The 16,445-nt window shown below is 39.8% G+C and overlaps 1 protein-coding gene and 1 pseudogene across 4 annotated transcripts in view; one reads left to right on the top strand and one right to left on the bottom strand.

Moving 5' to 3' along the window:
* Positions 1–14,096, bottom strand: part of Gca (grancalcin) — a 32,590-nt gene extending 18,494 nt beyond the window's left edge. For 2 of the 4 annotated variants that reach the window (NM_001106483.5, NM_001429792.1), the window contains 2 exon segments: positions 3,799–3,972; positions 13,927–14,095. In NM_001106483.5, the coding sequence (NP_001099953.1) occupies positions 3,799–3,972; positions 13,927–13,953 (201 nt within the window). In that variant the 5' untranslated portion in view covers positions 13,954–14,095. 4 annotated transcript variants of the gene reach the window in all.
* On the top strand, positions 7,611–9,212 carry Shoc2-ps1 (SHOC2 leucine-rich repeat scaffold protein, pseudogene 1; annotated as a pseudogene).
* Positions 14,097–16,445: the final 2,349 nt, after the last annotated feature.

The raw sequence follows: 16,445 nt of genomic DNA, 5'->3' as shown, positions 1-16,445 counted from the left end.
TCTCTCTCACACACACACACACACACACACACACACACACACACACACACACAAACACACACCATTGTCTTAGGGTTAGTACTGCTGCGATGGAGCAACATGACCAGAGCAAGTTGAGGAAGAATTTGTTTGGCTTACACTTCCATTTCACTGTTCATCACTGAAGGAGGAAGTCAGCACAAGAACTCAAACAGGGCAAGAAGCTGGAGGTAAATGCTGATGCAGAGACCACGGAGACTTGCTGCTTACTGGCTTCTCAGCCTGCTCTTTCATAGACCCCAGGACCACCAGTCCAAAGAATGGCACCACCTACCATGATTTCTTATTAATCACTAAGAAAGTGCCATCCAGCTGGGTCTTATGGAGGTTCCTGCCTTTGTAGGTTGGTCATGTTGACATAAAACTATCCAGCACAATGAGCTTTACTATATCCTGAATTTAAGAATCAGGTTCTGGATCCCTTGCTCTTTCATTTCAAAAGCCTTTATTTTTAAGAAGGGCCATACTACTAAAATGATGTAGTCCTTTGCCGTGACACAGTTTCGGTCAAAAATGAACCACAGATTTAGTCCAAAAAATTAAAATCAAGTTTAAAAAGTTCCTATCGCCTGGTATGTATTACGTTTCAGTTGAATTAGCAGGTTAACTGCTAATGTGTTGGGTCCCCAGGCAGAGAAAAAAGGAGGTGGGATCTACGGTGCAGTCCTGGGTCATTGTGGCTCTCACTCAAAGGTGACTGTGGGCAACTAATCTCGTCCTCTCTGTTCTTCCTACTGCCTAATATCCCAGAGCACAATACTAGTGTCAAATAAGGCTTTGCACAACAAGGTGTCAAATACTGTGGCTTAATAATTTTTAGACCCACTTATATATACAAAATATATTATTATAGTGTTTCATATTGTAATACTTATTCTCAATGAAACAGTCCAGCAGATAACTTTTGATTCATTTTGAAAAGGGCCAACAAAAGAAAAAGAAGGCAATAAGAATTTAGGAATTTGATCCAAATGATATTTGGAAGAAATAGACATCTTTTAATATTTTGTATCGCAGTTTAGAGAGACGTGTTCCTCTGTCCTCACGAGCATCCACAGTATCCACATCTCGCACAGCGTACGCAGGACACAGCAGAACTGTTCTGGACTGAGGGCCTTGTAACAAGTCACCATACATAATGGAATTTCTTTATGGCAATCTAAAGCAGGGGAAGATTGAGTTTCTACAATCTACCTTACAAAAGAGAAATTCTAACTTCTTTTCCTGACTAGGGGAAGGATTTATGAGCTAGGAAACATGGGTAGAAACACGTATAATATACATGCAATTATATATACATGTTTTCATCCATACATAAAATATAATTGAGATTTTATATACTTGGGTATAGTTCCATGTTATACATATGTATAAATCATAATTGTAATAATGAAATAATATTTTAATGAAAGAAATATTTCTTTCATACCAAATGCAGTCAAAACCAACACAAATAAGTATAATCCTGTAAAGATTATTTTATTGCTATGGCACAATACTTTTTAGAAGCTATTTTTAAAAACTAGAGGTTTCACTTTGATTGACAGTTTAAATAGACAGGGTCATCTTGCTGAAGAAGACAGGGTGACTTGGGCTGTGTTCATGGCGGAGGAGGTTGTCATGTGGCTGTTACGTCTTAGCAAATCAGGAAGCACAAAGCTCTGTAGCTTTCAAATCCCACTCCTATGACCCTTTATCTGCATCCCATGTCCACAATCTTCAAAACAGCACTATGAGCTAGGGACCAAATATACAGAAACACGAGCCTCTGAGGGTGTTCACATTCAAACCACAGCAGATGGATATGTTTTTAATTTCACTTATAATTTTATAGGACAGTATGTATAAAATTACTTGATCATGATAAATTAGTGTATTAATAGTGAAAGTAAAGGCAAAGCCACTAAGATCATATATTGTCCATAACAATAAGTCAGAGACCTGAATTGGCAGGTTCAACCTGCTTTGCTGGACAGAAATAGCTGGCCTACATGTATATTCAAAGTAGTAGGGACTAATTGCTAATACCATAGCATACCATTAAGTTAACATTTTGTTTTCATTTTTGTGTTAAAAAAATAGAAAAGTTGATAATCTTTGTAGCAGTGTGCCATTGACTTATACCATTTATTACTAAAAATTATATAACTTTGTCTGTGATAACACATGCAGTTTCTCAACTTGAATTAATGAGTGACAGCAGAAGTGATTTCCTAACCACATCATGTGACATAATTATATCTTGACTGCAATATGTCTATTTACAGTTAACGGAATTGATGCCAAAGTTGAAAATATTATTCCCATCCTTATTAAGTTACAACTCTAAAACTTCTTTGTATTCAAGCAAATTGTGAGTATTCATTCTTTTCTTTCATATAAATAGACTTGGTTTTGTATTTAAAAGTCATTTAAGGAGGGTAGGGTGAAACATGATAAAGAAATTTCTTTTAAAATATAAATATAATTCAGCAGGTGTGAGGGATAACTCAATGGTTAAGAGCTCTTACTGCTTTTCTAAAGACCATAGTTTGATTTCCAGAACCTGGCCAACTGGCTCAAGCCTACGTGTGATTCTTAACTCCAAGTGATCAGAAGCCTCTGGACTTCATGGGCATCATCATTCATGTCCACACACACACACACACACACACACACACACACACACACACACACACGTGCGCACATGCGCACAGTTAAAAAATAAACACAATTCCAGAGACAGGAACTAGCATATATTTAATTTGGGGTATAATTACGCCATATATTCCACTGTCTGTGGCTATAACCATACACCTGAAACTGATACAATTATATTTTAAAAAGTTTATTTTGGCTCATGATTTTGGAAGCCAGGAAGGGTTTGTCTGTTTCTGAGATGGCTACCTGCTTTTCTGTGAGTAGCAGATGAGTATAAAAGGCCAGGAAGTGTTTGAAGAATAAAAACCTGTATCCAAGAAGAAAGAGAGGAGGTGAATGGCTTGCTTTTGAACCATGGAGAGGGATTACACTCACCCTGCCAAGAGGGTGGAACCCTGCCAATGACCTCTCAAGAACTCTGCTGCCACTCAATACCAACACACTTGCAATTACACTCCAGCATGAGCTTGAAAGGGACAAACCACATCCACTCGCTACAGAGAGCACACTGTCAGGAAGAATCAGATTCCCCAACTTCGGGAATGTCACCCCTTTCAGTCAAATGAGCAATATTCTAGCCATCCGACTTACAGGCTTCCTACAATGAAACTGACGATCCCAATTAAACTCAGTGGGTCTCAAAGACAAACAAACAAACAAACCAACAAACCAACTAGTAAGAATGGCAGCAATGAAGGCCATGCCTGTGGGAAGGGGACTTGTAGGGAAGATGGGACAATAATAGGAAGAGATCATGTTACAACGGTAAGAATGCACACTATTCACATGTTACAACGGTAAGAATGCACACTATTCACATGTCAAGAGCAAACTCAATAGAATTCAAAAAATAAACCCCCAAACTATACCCCAAATTAAATATATACTAGTTGCTGTCTCTGGAATTGTGTTTATTTTTTTAACTGCGCACATGTGCACATAAGTTGTGTGTGTCTGTGTGTGTGTGTGTGTGTGTGTTATGACTCCCCTCACCTTTGATAAGAACAGTATTATTCTACATAAGCTTTAGACATAAACTTTACAGACACTTTACATGATACCCTAAGTGGATAGTGACCATTTATTGACTAGTATTTGATAGAAGATTTAGTACCTCACCTGCCCAGCAACAGCCGTGAAGTAAGTCCACATGGAGTCATCGGCAGGGGAGTAGCTGTCAGAGTATGTAAGGTACCCAGGGTAACCACCAGAGAACATATTGGGCCCTGCGCCTGGCACAGGCTGGCCCATTTGCACTTGCATCCCTGGAATCTGACCGCCGAAGTTTCCAAACTGTTGAGTGAGAAGAAGGAGTTAGAGACAAAAAGTTAAGCTACAAAACTTGGCTTAAAATACATTATTTATTAGAAGTCACCTGAAAACTAAAAATCCAGTACCAAATCTTGCAAACATATCCACCACTAATGCTTAAACTACAAGACACCAGAAGCCCTGTATTAAAACACAGTCTGTCATCATGTTACTTGATATTTTAAAAAACTATAAAAGAAAAGTTTCAAGCCTCTAATTATGAGAAGACACGTACGGGAGAGGGTTGGGCATGTGAGTGTAGGTACCTACAGAAGCCAAAAGATGTTTGATCTCCTGGTGTTAGAGATACATGTTGTGAGCTGCCTGAGAACTGAACTTGGGTCCTCTACATGAGCAGTGTGTGCTCTTAACCACTGAGCCGTCCCTCCAGCCTCTAACCTCTAAGAACCTTTAAGGCAGTTTCCAAGCCTTTCTTATGCTATGATTTATGCTTTAGTACAGTTCCTCATGCTGTGATTACATGGGACAATAAAACTATTTTCATTGCAGCTTCATAACTGTAACTTTGCTATTGTAGTGAATTGTTATATAAATATATGTGGTTTTGCCTACAACTGATAGAAGGCTCATATCCAAAATATACAAAGAACTCATGAAGTTAGACTGCAGGGAAACAAATAACCCTATTAAAAATGGGGTTCAGGGGGTTGGGGATTTAGCTCAGTGGTAGAGCGCTTGCCTAGCAAACGCAAGGCCCTGGGTTCGGTCCCCAGCTCTGAAAAAAAAGAAAAAGAAAAAAAATGGGGTTCAGACCTAAACAAAGAATTCACAGCTGAGGAACGCTGAATGGCTGATCAACACCTAAAGAAATGTTCGACATCTTTAGTCAGAAGGGAAATGCAAATCAAAACAACTCTGAGATTCCACCTCATACCAGTCAGAATGACTAAGATCAAAAACTCCGGTGACAGCAGATGCTGGCGAGGATGGGAAGAAAGAGGAACACTCCTCCATTGTTGGTGGGATTGCAGACTGGTACAACCATTCTGGAAATCAGTCTGGAGGTTCCTCAGAAAATTGGACATTGAACTACCTGAGGACCTAGCTATACCACTCTTGGTCATATACCCAAAAGATGCCCCAACATATAACAAAGACACGTGGTCCACTATGTTCATAGCAGCCTTATTTATAATAGCCAGAAGCTGGAAAGAACCCAGATGCCCTTCAACAGAGGAATTCGTAGGCAAATGGATGGAACTGGAAAATATCATCCTGAGTGAGGTAACCCAACCACAGAAAAACACGCATGTTATGCACTCATTGATAAGTGGACATTAGCCCAAATGCTCGAATTACCCTAGATGCACAGAACACATGAAACTCAAGACAGATGATCAAAATGCAGATGCTTCACTCCTTCTTTAAAGGGGGAACAAGAATACCCTTGGGAGGGGATAGGGAGGCAAAATTTAGAACAGAGACTGAAGGAATGCCCATTCAGACCTGCCCCACATGTGGCCCATACATACATATACAGCCACCAAACTAGATAAGATGGATGAAGCAAAGAAGTGCAGGCTGACAGGAATCGGATATAGATCTCTCCTAAGAGACACAACCAGAATAGGGCAAATACATAGGCGAATGCCAGCAGCAAACCATGGAACTGAGAATGGGACCCTCGTTGAAGGATTCAGAGGAAGGACTGAAAGAGCTTGAAGGAGTTTGAGACCCCCATATGAACAACAATGCCAACCAACCAGAGCTTCCAGGTACTAAGCCACTACCCCCCAAAGACTATATATGGACTGACCCTGGGCTCCAACCTCATAGGTAGCAATGAATAGCCTAGTAAGGGCATCAGTGGAAGGGGAAGCCCTTGGTCCTGCCAAGACTGAACCCCTAGTGAACGGGATTGTTGGGGGGAGGGTGGTAATGGGTGGACGATGGGGAGGGGAACACCCATATAGAAGGGGATGGGTAGGCGTTAGGGGGATGTTGGCCTGGAAACCTGGAAAGGGAATAACAATTGAAATGTAAATAAGAAATACCCAATTTAATAAAGATGGAGGGAAAATATACATACATACATACATATATACATACACACACACATATATATATCACACACACACACACATATATATATATATGTGTGTGTGTGTGTGTGTGTGTGTGTGTGTGTATGTATGTATGTATATGGTTTTGGATGGTCTTAGGCCACCCCAGTGAAAGAATCATTTGACCCCAGATGGTTGTAACCCACAGGCTGAGAACCACTACTTAAAAAGGAGAATTTAAGTGTAATTTTAAGCAAAACTAAAAGCAGAAAAACAGAAAGTAAAATCTCAGCGTTTCATCTATAGTAAACTAATAAGTACATTTCCAGACATGAACTTAGTTGAAAAGCTGGTATGTATATTTAAGCCATAACCTGAACATGAGAAATCACAGAGCTGAAGCATCCTTCATTGCATAAAATGCTTTTTCCCCCCAGAAAAGTATAGTGACCAGGATCAAAGTCTTCTTCCAAACCAGCATGAAAATCTATAAAATAAAAATCTGGTGGACTGCTAACAACCACTGGGGGCATTAATGAAGCCTAGTACCAGTCTAAGTACTTTCGTTCTTTTATGCTGATTTTCTTCTGTCTGTGAGATACAAAAATAGTCTGACCTTTCTGTCTTTGAGGATCGGAAACTTCAAGGATTCTGGAATGGGCCAGGTGTTCAAACACAGTCTGACGACTGAAGCTGCCCATGCACTTAACTTTTGTTATGGCCATGGTCTATTCTTTTTCCTTGAGAAATAGTTGAATACTTGGAAAAGCACACTATGTTGCATTTTATGAGTCCAGAGAAGAAAGACGCATTAAGGCTGTTCATTACTCAGTTCTGAACAAAAATGTCTTGCCTTGAATCTTTGCAGGAGCAGCAAAGACTGCCAGAGGGCAGCAGGAGAAAAGAATTACAAGAATGAGAAAGAAGCAGACCCGTGACTTATGACCCTGCTGGTAGGCTGCTCAGGTGACTCTGGGCTGTGGTAAAGTAGAAGGCATGAAGGAAGCAGAAGGAACTGTAGGAAATACATTCAGGAAGGGGGCCATGAGTCTGACCCTGGCACCATTGTATCTGTTGGAATGACTTATCAAAATTGACCACAGCGCCTTGAGATACAACACACACAACAGATGGGTGTGTCTCCAAGACGGTTCCTTCCTTGTGCCAGCATTTCTCTTTCAGGATTTATTTGTTTTTATTTTATGTGGTTGGCCTGTTTGTATGCTGGTACTACATAAGAGGTCAGATCGAGCATCGGAATCACTGGAACTGGAACTACAGATGACTAAGAGCATCCTTAGAGCATCCTTGTGGGTGCTGGGAATCAAACCCTGATCCTCTGTAAGAGCAACCAGTGGTCTGAACCACTGAGTCATCGCCACTGAGGCTTGCTCTTGTTTTGTTTGGTTTGGTTTGGTTTGGTTTGGTTTGGTTTGGTTTGGTTTGGTTTGGTTGTGTAAGATCTTTGTCTCTTTATCACCTTCCAATCTGGATCTCTCACAAATAAAATAAGTTATTTTGTCTCAGCTTGAGTCACCATGTGTGATAGATTAGGTGAAAAATAAATAAATAATAAATAAATAAATAAAAAATAAAAAAGACTACAAAGAAAGATTCCAAGTACTATCCACCAAGGAAAGAGAAAATAAAGAGACAAAAGCTTCTAGAGGTTTGGAGAAAACAAAGAAGAAGAGTCTAAAACCAAAAGGAAGGGGGAAGGATATCCCAGTGCTGCCTAGCCAGGGGTGCTCTTTCAGTGGACAATATCATCATCAAACAGCTAAATCCAGTACCTGGGACTTACAAGAACAATTCAGCCATTAAGGAGCATAAGAGCTGCCTGGAGGAAGCATCCAGGGGATCTATACATACACTACCTCCATCAATCAAAGGGCTGACTCAATTAGGACAGCTTTATTTACACAGTAACAAAGTACAAGCCCTCCCAGCAGAGAGGGGCTGTCTAGTAAATCTCCGGACTCTTGGCACTCAGTGGAAGTTCACTGACCAGTTTGCCTGATTCTTGAAGAAGCGGTGGATGCTTGATTTACAGCATAATGAACTAAGGGGAATTCCTTCAATGATGATAGGCTTGATTCGCTCCCCACTCTACACCTTTGGAAAAGGTCATGAAAAACCTGCCCAAACTCAGCAACACAGCACTCGAGAGGACAAAATCCTGAACTAACAGTTGGAATCGGCGAGCTACGTGACTTCCGTATGCTCGATGCGGCTCACCCATCAACTTGAACACTTTCCAAAGGAGACTGGAAACTGCACCCAGATATCCAACCTTGACTTGCAGCTCAGTGAACAAACAGACCTCCCACATACAAGAGGAAATCTGTCCAGTTTAAACCATCTTAGCCTGAGATAAAACAGACTGTCAGGAATACCCAGATCATTACCAAAATGTTGTAAAGCTAAGAATGTGAATTAAAAAATAATAACGACATTTCCACACTAGAGAGTCTTACTCAGTCTTGTAAAATTGAGTGGCTAGACCTTAGCAAAAAATCACTCCCAACCATATCCGGTGGGACCATCTCAGTTTTCCACAATTTATTCCCTCAACATAAAACACAATCAAATCAACAAGATCTCATTTTGGAATTTTCTCCTCCAGACGTAAAGAGTAAATAAAATAAGATGCATATGAAGACAACCAGTTAACATCTCTTCTTTTAGATTGGGGAACTTGGTCAGTTATGCTAGAACTGGATTTAGTCACTAGCTGGCTCACCAAGTTCTGAGATTCCAGTATTATCAAACAATCTTCCAAAGATGCTTCCCCACAATCTTGGAAACCTTAGGAAATTAAGAGAATTGGGTCTAGAGGAAAGCAATTCGGAACCCTTGAACAATGAAATTGCTTATCTTAAGGATTTACAGAAATTGTTCTTGACAACAAGGCAGTGGACCACTCTTCCCAGGTATTGATGACCTTATCACTTGCACTTCCTGTCATCATGGGAAAGAACCTGCTACTTATCTTCCTGAAGAAACTGGTTCCCTGCAGAACCTGGAACTGCGTTTGAATGGCAACCCCAACCTGCACACCCTTTGAGCTTGGCATCCAACTGCCAATCATAAGTGTTAATTACTATCCCCTCAGTCACCTTCCACCTCGAATTGTTGCTGGACAATTTTATTATTCCATTCTTAAAGATGCAGAAGCCATATTGGATCATGACCTGAAACCAGCTGCTGGTCCCACACAATGTTCAGAAGCAGGCTGTGTAATCAGTCTTTCATATCTACACTCTCTATCTATGTACATGTTTATACATGGCAGACTTACATTGTTTTAGTTGTTTCTGCAAATAGAGGAATCAACCACTTATATTTCTTTACCCATTAAAATAATAGCTTACACCTGTTGTGGTTTGCCCTGGAGTTATCTGTATTTTGATGCTAATTCCACTGCCCCAAGGACAACTGCCCTGTCATGTACTCAGGAATCAGGTGACTTCACCAGAACCTTCTCCCCATTGAATTTGTAAAGTACAGGTGAGGGGCAGGTACAGGATAGAAGGAGGCCTGTCATTGGAGGAGAAGGAAGGACGGGCGGGAGAGAAGTTTGAAGGAAGAGGAGACGGGAAGAGAAGAAGAGACAGGAGGGAGAGAGGGGCAGAGAAGCCGTGGTAGGACAAGATGGCAGGTTCTGCTCTGTGTATTTACAGGTTGTTATTAATGTTCTCAAGGGATAGATAGTACTGGGCTTTGTATGTTTAAGTGGGCAATTATATCTTACCAATTGGATCTAAGATTATTGTGTTGTGTGTTCATTTATGTGAGGGTTTGAGTGTAGGAAAGTGTGCGGCTGGGCTGTGTTTCCGCAAAGATATCTAGCAGATATCTTGGGGCACCGCGGTGTGGACCTAGCAGGGTAAAAGACAACTACTCTTTTTTATTTTTATATTTTTACAAAAACATATACTCCCTCCCCCACCATGCAAACATATGCAGCAGATGTGCAGCTTGGTCTTCAGGTGGATCCTGAACAACTGGAGCAGAGGCTATCTCAAAAGCTGTTGCCTGTCTGTGGGATATGTTCTCCTACCTGGGCTGCATTGTATGGCCTCAGAGAGAGAGGATGCACGTTGACCCACAGAGACTTGATGTGCCAGGGTTGGGCATAAACAGGTGGGGCCTCCACTCTCCCAGAAGAAAAGGGGTTTGGGGGAAGAATTAGGGGAAGGGGTGACTAGAAGGAGGGGCAGTAAACAGGATGTTAAAATGAATACATTAAAATTTAAAGAAAATAGTGTATATGAGTTTTCTTTGCTAAATTTTGGTGAATGTTTTCCTGTTGTGTAATCTGATATTTCAGTCTGTTTACAATGTTGGCAGCAAACAATGAAGTTATTACATTTAAGGGACAAAGTAGAACAAATATGTTTCTGTTAGAAAAATGGGCCATTTTCCCCTTATTAATTGCCAGATCTTTATAATAGAATGGACCCTGGGGGTAGAATCTTTCCTTAACTTAGTTTGAAATCTGAAATTTAAATTTTACATATATTTACAGTTGGAGTAAACCCCTGGACTTTTGTTTTGATTTGCTGTTTAATCAATCAGATCTGGAGTTTAAATCCTCTCTTAAATATTTTGCAGCAGCTAGTTTAAAAATAGTTAAAAGATACTTTGTGCTTATTGAAACAACTGGCAAGCTGAAAATACACACTCAGAAATGGAAAATTCCATTAATTTTATTCATCAGATAAACTGTAGAACAAAACTTCTAAAGTGAATCTTTGAGATAGAGGAATTGAGACATTTATGTTTTCTTAACTTGCAGTGAAAAGGGCATTTTTTGTTTTCTTTTTCTTTTCTGGAAGTTGCAGATCCACAGAAATTTAACCTAAGAAATTTAACAAATAAATTCCACCTAAACACTCATTCTATACATGTATCTACAAGTGTGTGTGTGTGTGTGTGTGTGTGTGTGTGTGTGTGTGTGTGTGTGAGAGAGAGAGAGAGAGAGAGAGATCATAAACCATGATAGGTAACTTTAATGACTTCTCCCTATCCTTGTACAATGAGATAGATGAACGCCTTTCTTTAAAGGCTGCAGGGTATGTGCGTCTTGATGTTATTTAACCATGTGCCATGGTTTTGTACACTGACCCTCCTTGTGGATATCTTTGCTCTGTAATATCTGTGTATCTGGAGTACCATCACACTGTGTTCCATGGCTGCTGAACTACATGCATTTTCCCTATACATGGGGTGCTGGCCTCGAACCACTCTGTTCAGCACCATTACTGTTAGTACCATCCTTCCTTTGTTGGTCAGAGCTATACACTTAGGACAAGAAGCACACTGCATAGATGTCATTGGTAGTTCTGTGGAAATTACGTGTGAGGTTGTGTACTGTTTGATACTATTCTATTTTTCACTCCGCTTTTAGGACTAGCAAAACTGTAACTGGGTGCCTCTTATGAACCACTCTTATTTTTGGTAGTAGTCTTCATTTAAGTCACTTTTGTAGATTTTATTGAGGAAAACTCACGGAGCAACTATATCCTAGATACCACCCTAAAATAAACCTCTCATATGATGAATAATTATTACATATAATTACATGATTCTGCTTGGGTTATTTTGTTTGTTTGTTTGGCTGCCTGGTTGCTTTGTACCACTGCCCCACTTTGTTGGGCATTGTATTTTAAACAACTTTTAAAAATTAAAACCATAATGTCAACATAAAAATTTGGACTTTTGCTTTTCCTGGCACTCAATCTCAGAACTGAGTTTGAGGTAAAATCTGTGTTTATAATGTGTAAGAATCAACTGAGAAATGAAAGGCAAAGATAGAAAACATTACAGTGCTTGAATGTGCAATAAAAACTATTTCATGGGGGCTGGGGATTTAGCTCAGTGGTAGAGCGCCTGCCTAGCAAGCACAAGGCCCTGGGTTCAGTCCCCAGCTCCGAAAAAAAGAAAAAAGAAAAAAAAAAAAAACTATTTCACATGTTCACCATATTTTCACTTTTTTCTGTGATTTATCAGTTAAAAAATACTGTTTATAAAACAAATTTATTATAGTTCTACAGAAAACTTATATGTGTGTGTGTGTGTGTGTGTGTGTGTGTGTGTGTGTGTGTTTAAAATAAATTTCATATCCAGGTGTACTTATACATTAGGGAGAACTGAAACTTTAGAGGTAATAGTCTAGAATCTTTTCTTGATGAAACATAGTTTCTCAAAATGAAAATATACGAAAATTGTAACGATTTGGATCATTTATAGTTATGTGTATTTAATGCTTAAAATTTACAAAAATACAGATGTTCCTCTCATACTTACCCTACAACATGCATATGTTTGTTTATTTTGTTTTCTTTACCATGCACAAGATGAGAAAGAAAATCCCATAGGTCACATACGATTATATTAGTTCAGAAATAATAAAATACTTGAGGATTCTTATTTTATTTTAGTCTTTGTACATTTGGGGGACAAGATTTTGTACTGTGCCTCAGGATAGCCTAGACCCCCATTGCAGTCACAGGCTGGTCTTGAACTCTTAACAATTGCTGCCTTGGCCTACAAAGTGTTAGGGTGACATAGTGAGCTACCTCGCTCAGCTGGTTCTAGCTGGGTTTGATTCCTTGTTTACTAATTTACACAAGGTCTCCTGTAGCTCAGATTAGCCTCAAGCTGAGAATGACCTTGAACCCCTGCTATTCCTGCCCCCATCTCTCAAGTGTTGGGATTTCAGGCCTGGCTAACAGGTCCAATTTATGTGGTTCTGCGATCCAACCCAGGGCCTTACCCAGGGCAAGCACTCTACCACCTAAACTACATCCTCAGCTATCTCCGATAAATAATCATTAAACAAATGAAATGTATTGGAAATGCACCTTATGAAATATATACTTTCTCAGATAAGGTATATTTCCTAGCAGAAAACACTTTCTATTTTGTTAAATAGAACAAGTATTAAAAGATGGACTGGTAACATTACATTAAGGACGTTCTCAGCCCATTTAAATGACTAATGAGTATATGTTGGAGAGTGCACAAGGCTAGCTGGCATTCAAGCAAGTAACTACAAGCAAACCAGTTTTAGTAAAGTGTGTGTTGAAGCTGAAGGTCTAGAACTGAAAGTTACTTTTAAAACTAACCACTTATTCCCAAGGGTAGGAGTTATTTTTTTGAAGCCCATAACTAACCTGCCAATGTCTACTCCTATCTGTAACAAAACATTAATTTCTCTTTTTAGGGAACAGCAAATAGCAATAGGCCTAGGAAGTCTGTGACCACGGCACAGCCCTACTTGATAGCCCGCCTCACTGCGCAGGTCATTGGCAAGAGGAGTGAAAGTTTAGCTTCTTCCGAAAGAGGAAGGGTCTACCACAGGTTGCAATAATTACTTGTAACTCTCAGGTATTGAGGATAACGTTACAGAAGAGGAAATAGCCATCCCCCTCCAAAAGCAAAGTCTAGAAAATCAGGTTGCGCTTGGTACTATAGAAAAGTTTATTAGCAGGCACTGAAAGGACATCTCAATTTTTTTCATAAGCAACTTAAAAGACAAGATATGGTTATAAAAACAAATAAATAAAAACTCAGGATGAAAACAGAAAAACTACTTAAGTTGGAGGAATAAATCACAAAAGGTAACTGGAACAAGACCTGGTCTTTTGCTCCTCTGCTCTAAAAACAAAATCTAGAAAACACAAACACTTCACACAAGTGAAGTGGACAAGGACGTTTCTTGAGGCTCTGGACCAGACGCCAGCTCACGGTTCTCCCTTGGGCGTAGGGCCCCGCCCAGCCCCGGCTTCTTAGCACCTCAGAGAGTCCGGGCGTCGCCTGGTACCAGAAGGCACTGCCAGGGCCACAGGGTGAACTCTGCACGGTGATGCGGCCCGTAGGGTAGCCTGAGATGGTGAGGACTTACCGCCCCTCCGTATCCCGGGTAGGCCATGACCAGGAGATCGAAAGTCACGCGTCACCAGTAAGTCGGCGTCAGCGCTGCTGTGAGGAAGGCACAAGTGTGTGCGACAGGTGCGGAAGGTCCGAGCGCTGTATCGCGCACCACCGCTGGGCGAGCCACCTCCTCCTAGAGTCCCGCCCCCGACCGCAAGCCCACCCCTGACGGAGCAAGCCCCGCCCATCTCACCTGTGATTGGCTGCAGCCTGTCTCATGGATTCTAGTCCATCTCTCTTACTGGTTCTTTCAAGTTCTTACCAGGAGCCTCCTCCACAGTTATTTCCCCACCCTCTGAGGACAACTTATCCAGGTCATCAACTCCTAGAGTTTCTTTTCTGCGTAGAAACCCCAAATCGACCAGGTGATGATTTCTTTTAACCTATCCGTACATTCTTTGGACCAGATAGTTGCAACTTTGTAGTTACTCACAGTTCTATATGGTGTGGATACATCATCAGAGCTTTGAAACCCTGACCGTAGCTATGCTGCATTTGATGCAGAATGTGAGAAAGGTTATTTGTGGTTTTGTAAATAAATGGTGGCCGCAGTTGCCCAAAGTAGCAAATAAAAAATACAGGATATATAGTTGAATTTGATTTTTGGATAGATTTAAAAATATCTGTATGTCCCAAATACTGCACAAGAATACACTTCTATTTTTTTTAGAATATTATTTACATTGCTTAAATGGCATCCTCCATATATTTAGTAACTTTACCAGTGATTCAACTTTTGAGAAAACTCTTTATACACGCTATCTGATTATAAACATCAAAAGAACATCTTGGTTTTTATCATTTGGCAAAAAGGAACGGCAAGCCTGCTTTTCTCTGAAATTCGTGAATTTTGTTTTCCTAAGTCTAGAATTTAGAAGAACAGGGCAGCTTTAGAATTAATTTATAAACAAAAGGGATACTATTTTGTTTTCTTTCTGAAAAAGAAAAGACCTTACATTAAAAAAATAGAGCCATCAAAAAATGTTAAATATTAACAGAGGAAATCAGCCTTGCAGCCCTGAGTAATTTAACAATCACTCTGCTGTACTACAGCCGGAAGAACGTTCTGGACCTTGTGAAACAATTTTATCAGAAGAGGCAGAAAGAAGCAAGTTGCTAATATCCACCCTACTATTGAGAAAGTGCCAGTTTCTGCAGCAGTAGCCACTTCTTTAGCTAATATTGGGAGCCATTAAAAGAGAAGTAGGATACAAACCTGCTTGATAAAATTAATGAGTGTGACTCAGTATAAACCAGGTGATTCTATTAGCAGAGGCCCATGCCAAGTAGTAGTCTAATTGACAAACTGCATATTCAAAGTGCTTAGGAAGGGGTGTTTGTAATTGCAACACTAATCCAAATTTCAGGTCAGATTTCTTCTATAGCGTCTTTTTACCAAAACGGTTTCACTGAAGCTTTGCTTTTCTGTACGCTGGGAGTCAGATCTCCATAGATCCATTACATGTCTACATGTTTATTTTCAAAGACAGTATTTTCACTCCAGGACAAAATTTGGACTCCTTTGCTCTTTTAAAGAGACTAAACTTGCGTATACATGGACTTCCTCAGTTTGATAGCAAACCACGTAATTGAGTGCTTTCAGGGACTCTCCCACTGGCCCAAGGGAGCTTTCCCCAGGCCTCTATTGTACTTCCAGTAATGAAGCCCTTTGTTTCTGACCCAGGAATCCCAGCTGCTGCCAACTTGTAGGAAAACTGGCAAGCTTGTTGTTAGCTTGCAAGTAGGACAAAATACAAAAATACTGACAATGTATCTTCCTTAGAGCAAAGGAGGTGGAGGTGGATACAGAAAGGGTTTTCAAATCCACACCCTATAGCAGGCTTTCTAAATCTAAAATTTAAAGGAGCAAATCTTCCAGTATTATAAACTCTGTTTTGAAATTTTCAATTTAGCTCGTGTTTTTAAATAGTAATAACTTGTCTTTATGATTCTGTTAGCATTGAATAGGCAATAGTGACTTATGAAGACTATTGTACATTATTATGGAATATTCCATATAATATAGAATAACATTTATAGTATTATGAAGAATATTCCATCTTGTTTGATAACTTTACTAAATATAGGTATTCATTAAATATACATATGTGTGTATATATGTGCCTTAAATCACATGCTTTTCTTTTCCTAAGCTGTTCATTATTCAGAAACTTGGCTTTCTGTGTAGACTGAACACCAGGTAGCAGACGCTGTAAGCTGTAAAGTGTTATTCTTCGATACAGGACTACATCAGGCATGTACTGTCATTTTTCTGTCTTACTAGAGTGAAAACTAAGATTCTTTGTAATTTCACTTAGCCATAGCTGCACAGCTAGTATCAGAGATGAAGGAAGGATTCAGACAGTTTGCCTATATATGATCTCTTAATTTTTCCCTTCCCTCTCCACCTCCAGCTATAAAATTTCTAAATATAATAAGAATTATTTACATTACAGAAAAATAAAATATTTAAAGAATATAAAGAATGAC

Source organism: Rattus norvegicus, chromosome 3 (assembly GCF_021556685.1).
Source record: "Rattus norvegicus strain SHRSP/BbbUtx chromosome 3, alternate assembly SHRSP_T2T, whole genome shotgun sequence".
Taxonomy (NCBI): Eukaryota; Metazoa; Chordata; class Mammalia; order Rodentia; family Muridae; genus Rattus; species Rattus norvegicus.
This window is presented reverse-complemented; position numbering and strand designations above follow the sequence as displayed.